General features: G+C 39.2%; 1 protein-coding gene across 1 annotated transcript in view; it reads left to right on the forward strand.

Annotated features, from left to right (window-relative positions):
- Nucleotides 1-10,725, forward strand: part of khdrbs3 (KH domain containing, RNA binding, signal transduction associated 3) — a 123,947-nt gene extending 113,222 nt beyond the window's left edge. The window contains exons 8-9 of the mRNA XM_037795567.1: nt 3,005-3,057; nt 9,553-10,725. Coding sequence (XP_037651495.1) covers nt 3,005-3,057; nt 9,553-9,644 — 145 coding nt within the window. The 3' untranslated portion in view covers nt 9,645-10,725. The remainder of the gene's footprint in view (nt 1-3,004; nt 3,058-9,552) is intronic.
- The last annotated feature ends 6,595 nt before the right edge of the window (nt 10,726-17,320 follow it).

The following is a 17,320-nucleotide window of genomic DNA, read 5'->3' on the forward strand; positions in this document are numbered from 1 at the left end:
TTTTTTCACTTTACTTTGTTGGTATTTAGCAATGAGCTGAGCTGCCCAGGTTTTCAGGTTGGTGTTTTTGAGGTTTCTGCATCTACGCCTATGCAATGCAGATGAATACAATTTTGTATGTGGTGATCACAGCAAAGAAAATTACGTTTTCAAAAAAATAAAAACAAACTTGATGTCCCCAACACACTGAACGTTTTTCGCTGGAACTTTCTATTGAAAAAATACTGTAGTCCCTATGAAAACAATTGACTGTGTTCTGTGGTTTATCCAGAGTAACAGGAACACTATATCTGGACTAGGGATGTGCGCGATTAGTTCAAAGAAAATTTTCCAAGGACCCCCTCATAATCGTAACCCCAATCAAGCATATGCTGCTTACTACCATTTATAACCTCAGACCTGTTTCATAGTGATAAACAGAAACACATTTCAATTTGAATCATGTTAAGATAAGATGAGATGATCTTTTATTAGTCCCACAGCGTTATTGAATGTTAATACCACTTACTGTACATACCTTTATACAGAGGGTGATTCTATTCATATTGCATTTGGACAGAACTTGACAGCATGTCTAGCCCACGTTTCAAGTAATTGATTTTAATGGCATGATCTTATTCATTGGCTTAAAGGGCACAGTCCTAAAAAAAAACCAAGACGTTTAAACTTACCGGTCTAAAACTGACTTCCAGTAAGTGCTTCAACTTAAAAATAATGAACTTACTGCTGTGTGTCACAATCATATCAGAGTTTCAATTGGCCCTAAGCTAATGTGGGTCAGAGTAATGGACACGATATGCTTGTTTTATTGGCGCAAATGGTCCCCATCTGTATGTGTGCACTTTGTAATGATAGCCTACAGCACAATTTTATAATTTATTGCAAATTATTTCATGAACCCCCTGACAGAGTGCCACGGACCCCACTTTGAGAATCACTGGACTAGTTGATTAAACGCTGCTACCCTCGCTAGTCGGCACCAGAAATACTAGTCGGTTAAACGTATTATTATTTGATTAATGTACACATTTAAATTACATATTAACAGCTGACTCAGCTGTTGCTGTGGCGACTCTCCGCTCTGACCTTAACCCATCAGCCGCTCCTGACTCACTTCCACCCTTCTCCCGGACGCCGCCTGCCACCACCTCCTCTTTCCGAAATAGCGGCTGGGTTCAACAGTCAGTCTGGTTCTCTCCTGATCACCTGGATTGGCCAGCAGATAGGGCTGTGTATCAAATGTATTTTTTTTACATTCAAAGCATTTGATTGAGGCTTTGTGTGTCGGTCATCATATTTTATGATATTATCACCCTAAAAATAATGGGGAATGAGATTTTTGACCCAAGTGAAAAAGTTGTTTTTGAAAGGCAAAACGCCAACAAAAAGCCTATGGATTGAAGCAGAATATTAAGTTGGATAAAAACATGTTGCGAATTTTGGAAATGATTACATCTTTCTTTTTCAATTAATTTGGACTTTTGGACTGAGGACCAAAAGTCCTCAGAGACGAACGAGGGCTGAACACCGCATCGCTCGCTATGTGTGTTTGTTTGAAAGAGGTATATAGAAGTGAAGATGTAAGGTAATAAAACTCGCACACTAAGATTCTAATGGCAGCCTATAAGAGATGCCCAACATTGACTTCTCTTAGACCACAGACCCCGCTGGCGTTTCATCAAATTACACCACACACCGGGTTCGTGAGGCGCATTCCTAACCGGGAGACCAGAGCAGACACATGATGTTAACAGGTCCTTTAGCAGGATTGTAGGTGGATTTTTACAACTGGCAAATATCATAATCATGGCAAACAAGAGAATGCAAAATGTTTAATGTAATATGTGTTTTATAATTACAAAATCTTTTAGTTTGCCTTCTGTATCACCTGGGTGGTGGCGCTTCACGTAATAGTGGCACCATACAGTAGCACTTTGAATAATAGTACCTCTCAGTGTAATAGAGAAGACACATGCGTCTTCAGTTTCTTAATGAATTTATTGGAATATACACAAATTAATCAAAATGAATGTGAAGATTAATAATTACTTTAAAATCTGTATCACTGTGCAGTTTCTTTTTATGAAGCAGATACTGCCCAGCGAAAGCAGACTTAATAGCAGACAGAATTAGTAGAGATTGATTTCCTGGAGCGCTGCAAACTGCGGTGTAATTTGATAGAGGAGCGGAGTGTCTCAACCTCTCAGACCTCGGTTTGGCTTTTTAAAATCACACCGCAAAAAAGCTACTCCATTACAGTAACTGGAGTACTCCGTTACTTCCACCCGTGGTGTGTCATTACTGTCACCTCTTTGCCCTCAGCAGTCGGGGCGGTGTTGATGTGGTGTGTCGGGGTTTTGGATGGTGCCTTCAGCTCTCTAATCCGGCGAGCAGAGAGGTGCTGCTGTCGCTGACAGACTGACTGACAGGCAGGCGGAGAGGACCCAGCTGTGATGGCTGGTGTCGGCTCAGTGGCAGCCTTATGATGAATTACCTCTCTTGAATGATAGCGCTGTTACTGAATGATACTGACGCAGGATTGTTCTGTCAGCATCTCGACGCCGACCGCAAATAAAGAAATAAATAAATAAGCGGGAAATGAACCGCAATGCAACTTGCCTCCCCCATCTTTTTATTTTTCATTAAAGTTGCCACCTCTCATAGATCTCCATATGCAGTGATATGGAACTGGAAGTTCGTGCAGAAAGACGGTGGAGGAAATTGCCTTGTAAAACCACAAATGTGGCAGAACTTTTGAGTGATTGAAGGCTACCTCTTGTTTGTTTTTTACTTTTATTATATTCAGCAGACTATATCTGAAAAAAAAACACATACTATCTGTTTTTCTTTATTGTCCCTGAAGAAATTATATTTGATTGCATCATGATAAATATTACTTTGATGTTCAACCATACTGAAAATAAATTACAATGATGCAGAATGTATTGACTTTCTATTATTTCATACTTTGTCATATTCACCTTCCTGCTCTGTCTGTTTACAGCTCAGATGACTACTATGAATACGGAAACAGCGGGGAATCATATGATTCGTATGGTGAGTTGCAGACCTCTCTTCCTCCAATATATCTTGTGTCAATTGTCAGAACATTAATTTATAGTTCCCTGACGCTGCCTTCATCTCAGTTGTCATAGCATCTGGGTAATTGTGTGGTGTCTCAGACACGTTCAAATTAAGCTCCTTCATTTGGCTCATTAGCGAACAACCCAGTTGCCAGAAAGAATGTTGGCATTGTACGTTTCTGAAATCCACGGGATATATTGTATGTTAACGTTTCTGAACCAAAAATATGTTTTATTAATCTGTTTCATATCAGCCTCGTATCACACTTGCAGAAACGCACAATGACATGTGGTTAACGTTGCGAAACAATTGGCTAGGTTTAGGCAACAAAACTGCTTGGTTAAGGTTTGGGTTGAAATGATAATGTACCATGGTAACACGATAATAACCTGTTAACGCAAATTTGTTTTACCGCTACTAATTCCTTGAACGCATTAACACAATTTGCAATTTTTAGGTTGTAGCGGGCTATTTTAAAGCTAGAGTGAAGATACTGGCATCATATGATACCCAAAGGAGGCTATATAACGCTCCAAACTTGGGCTAAATTTTGGCGAGGAAAAACTGGCATGGCCATTTTCAAAGGGGTCCCTTGACCTCTGACCTCAAGATATGTGAATGAAAATGGGTTCTATTGGTACCCACGAGTCTCCCCTTTACAGACATGCCCACTTTATGATAATCACATGCAGTTTGGGGCAAGTCATAGTCAAGTCAGCACACTGACACACTGACAGCTGTTGTTGCCTGTTGGGCTGCAGTTTACCATGTTATGATTTGAGCATATTTTTTATGCTAAATGCAGTACCTGTGAGGGTTTCTGGACAATATTTATCATTGTTTTGTGATGTTAATTGATTTCCAATAATACATATTTACCTACATTTGCATAAAACAAGCATATTTACCCACTACACATTACAGGTATATTTTGAAGAGATGAAAAATGTGTGATTAATTTGCGATTATTTTTGATTAACTATGAACAAACATGTGATTAATCGCGATTAAATATTTGTATTGATTGACAGACCTATTAACAAGGTAACCTAACGCAACATAACAACGTAACGTAACAACGTAATGTAACATAACAACGTAAGGTAATAACGCAAAGTAAAAATGTAACGTAATGATGCAACGTAACAAAACCACGTAACTACGCAACAATGTAACAACATAACAATGTAACAATGTAACAACCTAACATAACAACGAAACGTAACATAACGTAACATAACGTAACATAACAACGTAACATAACAACGTAACATAACAGTGTAACGTAACAAGGCAATATAACAACGTAACGCAACAACGTAACTCAACAACTTAACTCAATAATGTAACATGACAACAAAAACTCAACAATGTAATGTACTCAACAATGTAACATAATGTCATGTAACAACATAAATAACGTGCATGAATAATTAACAACCTCCCTTAACAGACTTTCTTACATAATGTACAAGCGTAAACTCAATGTTTACTTTTGGTTTCACACAGGACATGAACAGTGGTCTCCTGAGTGAAAGTCCTGTGTTTGTTCTTTATACTCATTATAATACCACATAACTTTCAATAAAGGCCGCTCCATATACTACGTCAATCGCTCTGCACATCGCTCACGGTGATACGCTCATTGCGATACGCTCATTGCGATACGCTCATTGCTCTCCCCGAATGCAAAAATGTCCACTATAAAAAATAAAAAGAACACATTCAGTGTGTCCGTGGATTGCAGAAATGTACAATGAAAACATTTTTTTCGATTGGGCTGTAGTGAGAGAACAATGCCACTACACACCAAGAACGATTAACAAACAAAGTCATATTTTTTGTGGAGCTTCAGTGTCAACTAAACTACAGGAAATTACCCTAAAAAGCAAAAATATTGTAAAAATAAAAGCGCACTGACTTTAGTGATTTTTGAATTTATTTTTTGACTGCAAAAAAGTCCTAATACCAAATGCTGCTCTGATGATTCTCTTACTTCAGAGGAGAAAAGAAAGTGTCAAAAGCAGAGAGACTTTAACAAGCTGATGCTGGAGCTGCAGCATCACTTTAACAGCTACTTTGCTTTACTTTTACTTCACTAAAACTGCTGAAATCGCACATTAAAAAGAATCAGCACTTCAGTCTACCCTAAGCATCGGGTTAGGGTGCTCATATGTTACTTACAGCAACGTTTTAGTGTATCGCTGTACTGCCTTGTTGGTTACGTATTGTTTTTAAGTGATTGCAGTTGCGTGTAGCACCATTGCCCAAGCAAAAGTTCCCCTTAGGGACAATAAAGTATATCTAATCTTATCTAAATGTGGATTATTTTTAACGTTTTCAGTGTGCAAAGGCATTAAAAAGATAATAGCCAGCAGCTTATTAGCAGAATATAATGAAGTATGCCAGGATGCTTATAGGGAGATATGTCTTTGTGTTTCTTACACATCATCAAGTTCATCATGCTCAGCTAAAGACAACACAGGGTAATCAGATTTTGGTTGATCCCTGTACTCTCATCATTAGCTAACAAAATCATTAACTTAATATATTACCTAACCAGTTAAGTTATTTAGACACTTTTTTTTCAAACCAAATAAAGCTGTCGGTGAGTGTGCCACAGTTACGCAGCTAAACGGAAGAGCTTTATGTTTAAGGCCACTCTCATCTCTGGTTTAGAGGCTGTTTATCGTGTCTGGAAAGAGCTATAAATGGCTCCACAAAACTCAGACAAAGTTAACACCTCTGAGATAATAAGGCCGTCACTCTGATGAACGGTACACATCAGTCATACACTGTCAATAACCCCCTAACACCAAATTATTCACTGCTGCCGTTATAGATTATAATTGTACACACATTTTGTAATAGTACATATCATCTGTCACTGTCAATATGAATCCTTCACGCTTTACAAACAGTATGTAGCCATCTTCACATGCACATACTGTACATAATCATTCACTACATGGATATCCATTCAGTATTTATTTATTTGTACTATTTGTATGGTTTACCGAACACTTGACTTATTTATAGACGTTTTATGTCTTTTTTTATTGTTGGTCATTGGTAGGGCTGCACAATTAATTGAAATTTAATCACAATCACGATTTTGGCTTCCCACAATTAAATGAACATGATCAACCGCAATATTGACGTTTAAAATGCTCCGCTCACAGAAAACTGCTGCATTTCAAATCAAGCGATTCCTAAACTAACAGACAGTACCTGTGAGGGTTTCTGGACAATATTTGTCATTGTTTTGTGTTGTTAATTGATTTCCAATAATATATACATATACATACATTTGCATAAAGCAGTATATTTGTCCACTCCCATGTTGATAAGAGAATTAAATACTTGACAAATTTATTTTTAAGCTAAATTTTGAACCGATACAAAAATGTGTGATTAATTTACGATTAATCGCGATTAAATATTCTGATCGATTGACATCCCTACCTCTAGGAGCAGCACTGTGAATAAGGACCAGTCTTATTTTGATGCAAAGATTTGTACATTAGCATGATTGAAGCACAACATGGAAGCGGAAGCAGCGCACTGTTTATTTAGATGTGAAAGTGCAATAAAAAATAGTTCGTCCCTAAAGTCAATACATAATCATGATCTCAATATTGATCAAAATAACTGTGATTATCATTTTTGCTATAATCATGCAGCCCTAACCATTGGTGCTTTTTATATTTATATATACACTTATTTTTTCACATACCTGTGTAAATAACAGCCCCGTCTATTCTTTACCTTTACTGCCCAGCTTTGTTGTCCTCGTTTCTAGCTGTTATTTTTTATATCTGTGTAAGTACATTGAGAGAGATGAAAAAAACGGATTCTGATAATGTTCAACAATACTGTGTCAACCTTTGACAAGATACAGTACAAAGTGGACCACGGTCATATTTGCTGCAGAGTTCACTTGAATGATAGCAGAGTTAATGTACAGTAAGGTACAGTAGAGCGTGCTGCTGTACAGCTGAAGGTTGATCTCTTTCTCTCTAATAGTGTGTTTGGAACCTTTGTGTGAACTGGAACATACAAGATGAACTCTCTATAGCAGCTATTTAGACTCTGGTTCTGGTGTACTACTTAGTAAGGCTGTCAGTCGATTCAAATATTTAATCCCATGATTGTCCATAGTTAATCACTTCAATTAATCGCAAATTAATCACACATTTTTTATCCATTCAAAATGTACCTTAAAGGGAGATTCATCAAGTATTTAATACTCTTATCAACAAGCTAGTATGACATGGTTGTTACTCGGGGTGTGACGAAATATCGTGCCTCGAAATATCGCAATATAAAAACGTGACGATATGCATCGTCGAGACAAAAAACTGAATCACGATATCAGGGCATTATAGGTAGGGCTCTGGGGCTAAAGCAAAGCTGCAGCCTCTTCCTGCTGCTTTCTAAGGCCTATGGAAGGAGGCTGAGTACGCGTCATTACTTTGGGGTACATCACATGCGCAATAAAATCTGGTCTGTCCTCGCCGAAATTGAACCGATCGCAACGCACGGCCGCAGCTTCAGTTACACTGCGCATGTGAAATACCCCAAGAGCCATGTCCGCCCGTGACCCAGCCTCCTTTCATAGGCCCACACACACACAGCGCAGTCAGTGAACAGCTGATCGGAGAGGTGTTATTACACCTGTTCAACAAGCATAAACACGATGAAAAGGTTAAACATGTAGGAAAGCATCGTTTCAATCTGCTCTGTCCGCTGTCTGTCATTCTCCGCTGCTGTTTACACAAGCACAGCGCATTAGCTCGGCGGCTAACAGCTAACTGTAAACACGTGTAAGTTATTTAGTTGAGTTTTGACTGAAACTAAAGCTGGCAGTAGGCTGTGTAGTCTAACTGTTTAGGTTAGTTTGTCATGTATCTTACTGGTAAACTGATCAGCTGGCTGAGACAACACCATCTCCTACCAGCCCTAACGTTACCTGATGAGTGACATCAGCAGAGGACAGGAGGAAGGACTGTTACTGACTGATGGAGAACAGAGGACAGGACAGGACTGATATAAAAAAATATGGAACTATAGGGCAAACAACAGCATTGTTTTGCATTTCATGTCTTTTGAATAAAAGGCAATTTTTTCAGTCATATATTTTCATCATTCAAGTTTTGTTAAAATGATTGTTATAATATCGTATCGAGATCGTGAACCCAATATCGTGTATCGTATCATATCGTCAGCTGAGTGAATCGTCACACTCCTAGTTGTTACCAATGGATTTGTTAGGTTTTCTAGTTTCATATGATACCAGTATCTTCTCTCTATCTTTAAAACTGAGCCCGCTACAACCTAAAAATCAAAAGTTGCATTAATGTGTTAAAGAAATTATTTGCATTAAAACAAATTTGCGTTAATGCTCTATTATCGTGTTAACTTTAACAGCCCTACTATCTAATAATCTAAATCTATTCCGATAATGTAGGTGCAGATATAAGAATGCTGATCGGATTGAGATGGATTAGTGTCTGCTCCGAATAGAATCCAAGATAACTTAAGTGTTTTATGTATTATATGTAAATGTTTTTTTTTTTTACATTTTCGTTAGGGACCTACTTCAAACAGATAACATCATTATAATTATTATATCCTCCGCATCATTAAACGTATTGAAGACCTATGTGTGTTCATCTCATGCTTTAGAGATTTCAATGGGTTTTCGGAAGTCAAAACTTTCCCAACTTTTCTGACCACACGAGTAGAAGAACTAAGCACCTCATTAGAGCACTGCGCATCTCCACATAAAATGAAAGCTGCCCAGGTCTCACAGAGAAAGGGACGACAGTTCAAAGGAAACAGATAAACAGCGCTGATGTGCATCCTAGTTCTCGAAAACACAAGGTTACCTTGGTGTGTTTCTTCAAAGTGACTGTCAGTGGAAGGGTGACAGGTTTAATTAAGGGGTATTGGCTATGTGCTGCCAACAGAGAGCCTGTACACAGAACAAAACAAAAAAAACAACCCTTTGTGAGCCTCGGCTCAAGGGAAGTCTCGGCGCTGGGCTGAAGATCAGACAAAGGGTGCCATCGATAGTGGCACTTTCACATTGACAGTACCGGGGGGTGAACAGGGGCTGATTTGGGCTAATGGTAATTGTGACCTTTTTGCCTTGGAGCCGCTAAACGGGTCCCTTTTCAAGTAGCTATTTGATTCTCTCATTCAATTATCTGAGATGCATCCTTCCAGGTGAAAGTCGAGCTTCTCGGCGTGCCGTTTGTATTCCCCGGCTTGAAGCGGAGCTTTTGTTACGAGACGAGCGCCGTCGATACCAGACAGTCAAAGCGCCCCGCAACTTTCTGCGGTATTTTCATCATCGGAAGGGGGAGCAGATTTACAATATTTGTGGAGAGCTTTGAAAGATTTAAATAATCTGTAATCACCTCCCCCCCCTCCATCTGTTTCTGTTCTTTTCTCCTTAATCAGGTCTGGAAGAGTGGGCAAACAATCGCGGCAAGGCACCGCCAGCACGAACAACCAAGGGAGTGTACAGAGAACAGCCATACACCAGATATTGAACTGTTTATACAACCTGCACCTGAGTCCTCATGGCTGTTTCAACCCAAGTAATGGATTTTTTATGGACGCTCCCACCTTTTTAGAATCGAAAAAACTAAACTAATACAAATGAAACGGCGATAGTGAGACACTGAAAACTGGTTTCCAAAAATGGCATCCTCTCCCTCCCTCCCTCCCCCCTGAATATAAAAACATACTCCCACAAATGTGTAAAGCAATTTAGGTAATCTATCCTTTCCTCCAGGAGAAAATCGACTGGACGTTGAGATTAAGAAAGACTCCATAGTACATTAAGTTTCTCTCTCAGCTATGTGATTGTGAAGAATGACATTGAACCAAGCTATTTTACTTGGTAATGATTAGTGAATCACTATTAGCTGTCAATACAATGTTTCTAACACAGCTGCCAGCGCGACTTAATTTATCACCCTCCTCTATTCTTCGAACCTTGTACTGCGTGGTTGATCACTTTAAAAATGTAGTAGCTTAGTTCTAGGAAAGTGCAGTACTGTAGATATTTTTCTTCTGAGGGGTAATTGGTATAATTGTGTCCCTTGTAAATGAAACATTTACAAAACTGAAAAAGAGAAAAAGTCATACTGTATACATATTGTTTTGCTGTTTCCTCCTTTTTGTAAAATAATAGTTCTTTAGTGTTAAAGGGCTTATAAAAGCATGGTGTGCAACTGTGGATATTGTCAGCTGTTTTATTCTGAAAAGCCTATGTAGTTGTGTTCATGATTATGCCCCCCCAAAAACATCTTTAACACATCTATAAATAGCCGCTCATGTACACCGAACAACCAGAGCTGCAAAACAATCCGGGAGCTTTTTAATTTTTTGTGATTTTTTTTATTAGATGCTCTAAATAAGTAATTTTGATGTCATCATTTGATTTAATACCAGATACTTTTATGACTTTGTAGGCATAATAATCAGTTTCCAAGATACTAAATCACATGCTGTTGAATTGGTAAGCATTTCCATCTAGAGATTTGTTCGACTATAATGATTTTGAGCTTATGTAAGCCCTTTAATATTTTCTTCTTTGTTGATGCTGAATAAACATTTTGAAAGAAACCACTTTGTGTTGGAGAGAATAATTATGGACTCATAAATAAGACATCTAATTTAAACTAACAAACCCAAATGAAATATGTTTGGAATATCTGAGCCTGTAATGAATTAAAAACACGATGTATGTCGTCATAACTAAGTGGGAAAAAACAAGATAAAACAACATATGTTCTGGCAATAAAATCCAAAGTGGCAGCAAGATGGCATTACCAAAAAATACTCGCAAACAGCAAATGGCACTTTGTGACCTTGTTAGATGACCTTGGTAATCTGATGAGAACGGTTTCCTGTTTGTATTTGAACGCCATGTGATGCATTTTGTTGGAAATCTCTCTCCGACTGAGATTTAGAGGATTTAGCGATAACGACATTGCCACTCTTGAAACCCTATCCGCTCTGTTTGCTCATATAATTCGATGTGAAGCGAACGCTGATCACGTCAAGCATCATCAGTAAACACACATTAACTCTCTGAGTGTTTACCCTGACAGAAACGGCTGGCAGCGCTGCATGAAAGCCTCCTTGACCTCTAGGCCATGTTGCTCTCTCTTCTTGTTTTGCTCTTTCTGTTCTCCTTCGGTCATGTGACCCTCTCCCAGTCGTTTAAAGAGCCTGCCTTTGCCCCGTCCATTAAAGAGACTCTAAATGACCCCCAGCTGACCTCCGCAGAGAGAGGATGGCAGTAGCTGTTTAAAAAGACCTCCGTCCCACAAGGTAAACAACCTGACCCAGTTTAACCTCTCCCCTAACGTAGTAGAACATAAACCCTCTCTAAACTTAAATGTAAGATGTTTTCCTGTCTCTGTTAAGTCCGTAATCTATCCACAAAGCTGGGAATAATTAGATATCTGTAACAAAAACACTGTAAAAAAGTATGATAAATAGCAGTAATATGTGTAGTGAAATAACTTTATCCTAAGACTGTGATAAAATATATCCTCTGCTACAATAATTGAACCATAAAATATGATGTGTCTTGGCATTTGTAATAATGTTGTAAAATGTGTTTATGTTGTGAACTTGCATGATCATAGTGTGTTTTTTTTTTATATTCCTTTCTAGGTCGATGTCCCGGCTAAACCAGGCCATCCGTCCAATTATGTCACTGGTGCTAAAGGTAGGTTGTTTTCTGTATTACGCGTCAGATGTGTATGATGATGTTTTTACATGTAAACATTCAAATGACTTGAAAGTATGGGGTCATTCACATGCCACGTTTTTTTTGTGCCCTTAAATCCATTGCTGTCAATGTAGACGCATTGAAGCGACTAAAAGCGAGAGCGCCGCCATCGCAGCGTGCAAGCCTAATTTTCAGGGCGCGACGGCTGCGACCCGAGATAAAAATAGTTAAACTATTGGAACGCCGCATGTCATGTGACGAGGAACAACCAAACACAGCCGACAGATATATTTACAGAAGAAAGAAAAGATACATCGTAAATATGAAGGAGAAGTTAATAATTTTAGTGCAGGGCTAAACCCCGAGTTTTACGAACCCAAATTGTCGCATGTTTGAAGATAAATATAACCTCACGTAATCACGTTTACACACTGACTCCGAAACTTTTGTCCGTCATTAAAGTTTTCAGTACAGGTTTGATTGTATGCGCTTTTTCGCATCCATCAAAAGCCAAAAGAGGATTGTTTGACCACTCAGAGCCACCGTCCCTGCAAACCCAAAATGGTATCTGATAAACTGATTCACGTCTCCCAGCACGAAGCACTTCTCGACAAGTAAAGAATAGAGATATGTGGAATATAAAGAAAGGAAACAAAGGATGTACTAAAGACTAGACGGTAGTGATTGTGCTCTAGGCAGTTAAACGATAGCTTCTTGCTAATTTCATTAATTCATGGCCCCATTGGGACTAGAGCTATCCATTGCATACAGAAAAAATTAATTCAGTTTTGTCTCGTATTGCAAATTTTTGCAACAAATTGAATAATGAAACGCATCAAACTCAATATGTGATTTTTATTGGATGATGGATTGAAAGAACGCATATGAAAAATACAGACTCGGTGTGCAAAGACTGTTAATTTCAGTGTTCTTTATGTATGATCAAAATGTATTGATCTAAACCATGCTGTATAATCAGTTAAATAATGATGTATATGATGATTTTATGCATGTAAACATGATAATACACTGAAACCATGGATTCAAATATGACATCTGAACTTCGAGGTTAGATCAGACGACCCTTCCGGATTCTTGAAAAGGTTCCATGTAGTCTACAGAAAAATGGACAAAAGCTCAATTTAACTGTTCTTTCAATTTTCAAAGATGTGTGACCAAATGTATTGATCTAAACCGTGCAGTATAACCAGTTATATACGGGTAAGGGAGCAGTCTAACAACAGAATTCCTCCAGATGAAGGGGTGACCCTCAGAGAAAATCTCAAACGACGGTCTAAACGGTTTGGATTTTGATTTGAAATCCCTCAGGAAGTACAGACTGAAATATTCTACAGAGGACACAGCGTTATCATGGCATATCAAATATTAATGTGACTTTGAGGCAACTTGATGTTCTCTTGATGGATGTTTAATGTTGAAAATATTTTTCGCCGGAGCTCGTGAAATCCTTCAGAATCGGCCCCTAGTACGGAGGCTCGACCCTCAGCTCTCCTGTTATACCCTTCCACAATCCCCTCAAGGGGATTCCCGCATCCCGCTGGACTCTCTCTGCCTCACTTTGTACCTATATGCAATTAGTGTATGAGAGCACTCTGTGTCATCTGAACCACAACGGGATCCCTGTTGCTGTACTCTGAAAATGACACCCTGTGCTTGTATTAAGTGGGGAAACGTAATGCCTGACTGATTGCATTAGCCAAAAAAAAAAAAACCCTTGAAGTGCGGATACACGGATGTGACAAAAGGACAGTCCTAAAAATGTCCTTCTTTGCTCTTTCTTTTTTTTTTTTTGGCTCATATTTTTTCTTTTCTCTCCTCTCTTATTAGACAATCCGCACAAGCTTCCGTCCACATTAAAGACCACCATATGTCAAACCAAATCCCCGGAAAAAAGGCCGTCCGACTTCACACGGGATCTCCCCCTTGACCAAATGGCAAATTTTCACAGCCTGAACTGAGGTGAATCATGCGGGAGGACACGAGATGGGACCTGTTGGGATGCAGAAAAGGGGGGGAAAAGATAATGCATGTATCACACATCGTCAACCACCGGAGAAAAAAAGGGAGGGACGGAGAGAAAACCCCGCGAGGCAAATGGAGTTCCTCATCCTCTGGGACGATCTATCGGGGAATATTTCCATCAGAGCTTCCCTGGCACTGTATACATTTTACATACACGAAGGAGTGCTCTGAACTGACTCTGAACCTGCCCTGTGTCTTTCTTGATTTAGGCTTGTGTTGAGGGGGGGATGTGTCTACCACTTACATTAGACAATGCCTACAAGGGAGTAAATAAATAATGCAATATGCTAAGGGAATATTTCTAGCAAAGACACTTCTAATCTCATATTGTTGTGCTCATTAACCTATATCCCATCCACTCCGCTGAATAAATGATTCACCAAGTGCCTTATTGTTGCATTGTTATGACAGCTTTAGATGTTTAGTCCCATTGCCAGAATTAAAATATGGGGCAGTACACTGGAAAATGTAGCTTTTTTCCTCTTGTTTTTTGGAGGTTTTCTGTGTGCATTACCGCGCCGCTGGAAAACACCACCCAACCTCACACACACAAGAGTACAGTCTGCTCCACATGTACTGCTTAATCAGAATCGACTTCAGTGGATATTACAATTCCAAAATAGCTTTCTATCGGATAGAGAGCTTCATTCTGTCTTGTGCATAAGTCCAGATAGGCTGATCCGTATTCCACACAGTTGTATGTCCTCCGTGGCAGACAATGGTTTTCCATTAGAGGAAGTGATTCTCTCCGGAGCCTCGGTGCCAAGCCTCAGACAATAACACGGCGACCCAAAGCTTGCATCTCGGGCTCTCGGAGTCAACTCTCATCACCTCCGGGGGCTGATTCCCCCCTCTGAGGTGGCTTAACACGACAGGCTTATCTGGAGTAAGCTTGTCAGAGTTAATAAAGTAAGAGCAGCTTATTTGATTAATGCATACAAAGGAGGATGGCGTGATCTGTCACTGGGAGACGAGTTCATTCCGACACTGTAAGACAGATCGATGGGTCCAAGATGTTGGGACCACTGGAGGTGTTTTTAAAAAAGGTTTCAGAGGATCTGGAGCAAAATTAGAAAAATAGCTTAAAGGCCTTGAAAACCTGAAAATGAATGATGAGGCCCTACATGAACACTCACTTTCTATCTGTAGTTTGAACAGTTTTGGTTCTTTCAAATGATTTCTGTATTCGTCCTCTCCTTTCTCACTGTATGCAAAAAAACGTGATGTTGTGTATTTTTGTGCACCAATCAGCAACATTTGAATCAAAGTGTGATGACAGTTGTGGGGTTGTTTGCTCGCGTTGCCAGCACTGTCAATCAAATGTGTTCAGACCGCACCCACACAGTCCTGGAAAAAAGCAGATTGGCTCAGTGTTTGAGTGTGAAACTCTTAAAGGAACAGTTGCCGAGAGTTAGATGAGAAGATTGTTACGACACTCATGTCTGTATGTTACTATGTAGCTGGAGCTGTTAGTTAGCTCAACATAAAGACTGGGAATGTGGGGAAACAGCTTGCCCGGCTCTTTCCGGCTGTAACATAATCCACCTACAAGCACCTCTAATAAAGCTCTGTAATTAGAACGCAGTATCATATTTGTTTAATCCATACAAAAGTGTAAAACAAGAATTTGCCAATTTATGGGGGACCAGGTGCCGGACTATTTCTTGGGCGGGACCGGTAACTTCCTGGAGTGTCCAGTGGTTACATGGGAACTAGTTGAATTATTGTTTTAAGACAGTTTTTGTACTTAAACGAATGTGTTAATTAGTGAGCCTTCGATCAGAGTGAGCACGTTTTGCAGGTGGATACCGTGAGGTGTGCCGTACTGCCTTTTTGAGCGTTTTTTTGCAACACATTCTCACTCCCATTTCATCAAATACAGAAGCTTGGTCAGTGCTCCTCATTATCCAAGACCGACGCACGGGGTACCCCTCTTGCGTTGCTTTTGGATGGACCGGGATACGGCGTGTCAATATGCGCTCGTTACATGCGTAATGTCCTTTCAAAATAAACCTCTGAAACCACAGAAAGTTAGTTTGAGGCAACACAACCACTTAGGGTTAGGAAACGGTCGTGGTTGACGTTAACTTCATTGACGACTCACGTTACTCACAGGACTGACGATACTGACCAGGTATCGTCAGGGCCTTAGAGGTGCTAGTAGGCCGATTTTGTCAGACAGTTTATTACTTATTACTTTTCTTATTAAGTCATGAACATCATAGAAATCCTTAAAATTTGAAATCAAGTTTTCAGTTTTAAAGCCACTTTGTGTATAACTTATAAGTGATTATATTACCCTTCGAAATGTTGAAGTTGATGTAATGATTTAACATTTTGTTCGTTGGAAAATTAGTCAATGCAGGTGTTGCTTTCAGCCCATTTTTTCTCAATGTCCTTGGGTCAATTTCTTGGGGTAAACAGTGCATTGTTGTCTGCCAGTGACTTTTTTAAACTGCCAACTGTGGTTTTAATTTAATTCCCTTAAAGGCAAATACAGGAAGAGATAATTGACAACTACTAGAAACTTTTAATATAACATGCCCTACCTATAACGGAGTAATGGTCGGTTATATCTGTCCTTTTAAAAAAAAAAAAGCAATGTCTTTTTGATTCTGTGAAGTGCTTTTCCACTTGTATTCCTCTTGATTATGTTCAGGATCTAAAGCGGCCGTCCCAGGCCTTTTGTTCTGTAATTAAGTGTAGGGCTCTTAATCTTCCTGAGATTAAAACAGCCTGATCAATGCTGAGGTGCTCTTTGGACGTGAGCACTAATGCGACCACGGGTCAGCGTGTGTCATCTGCTAATTGGAACTTCAGATTGTGAACTATCTATTATTACACAATAGCAATAATACAGAGAATGTATGACCACCATTATGTTAACCAGTGGGCAATATACGTAATAGACTTCTTTATCTGGGAAATATAATTATTATCATGCTCTTATTTTTGTGATTAACTTGTAGTCAAAGCCTAGAAGAAGAGATGAAAAAACAAGTAAATAAAACAGGGTAGAATAGACATCAGGGCAACAACAACACATGTTAAAAAATGTATCAGAGAGACTTCAAGAGAAAGAAAAATACGCCACAGGTCAAAAGACAAAACCAAAGGGAAACACAAGGTGCACACGAATAGAAACAATGACAGAAAATCTTCCATTGAATGCATTGTAAGGAGAAGCAGATATCAAACAGGAACAAGACTGATAAACTAAATGTTTTTATTACGTGTGTGTGCAAAGTCAATATATGTACTTGTCAACCATATGCTGTATATAAATTGTGCATATTGTTCATCATGTTTCTGTGTTATTTTCATGTGCTGTTGTGCGTTTATTACTGAGTCAGTAGAGTGCTGCAGGAATGAGTCCCGAAAGACAGAAATGAGTTAGCATTTTAGCACTTCCAGTTCCCTCGTCTGGAAGTCAAT

This window comes from Sebastes umbrosus, chromosome 15, assembly GCF_015220745.1.
Source record: "Sebastes umbrosus isolate fSebUmb1 chromosome 15, fSebUmb1.pri, whole genome shotgun sequence".
NCBI lineage: Eukaryota > Metazoa > Chordata > Actinopteri > Perciformes > Sebastidae > Sebastes > Sebastes umbrosus.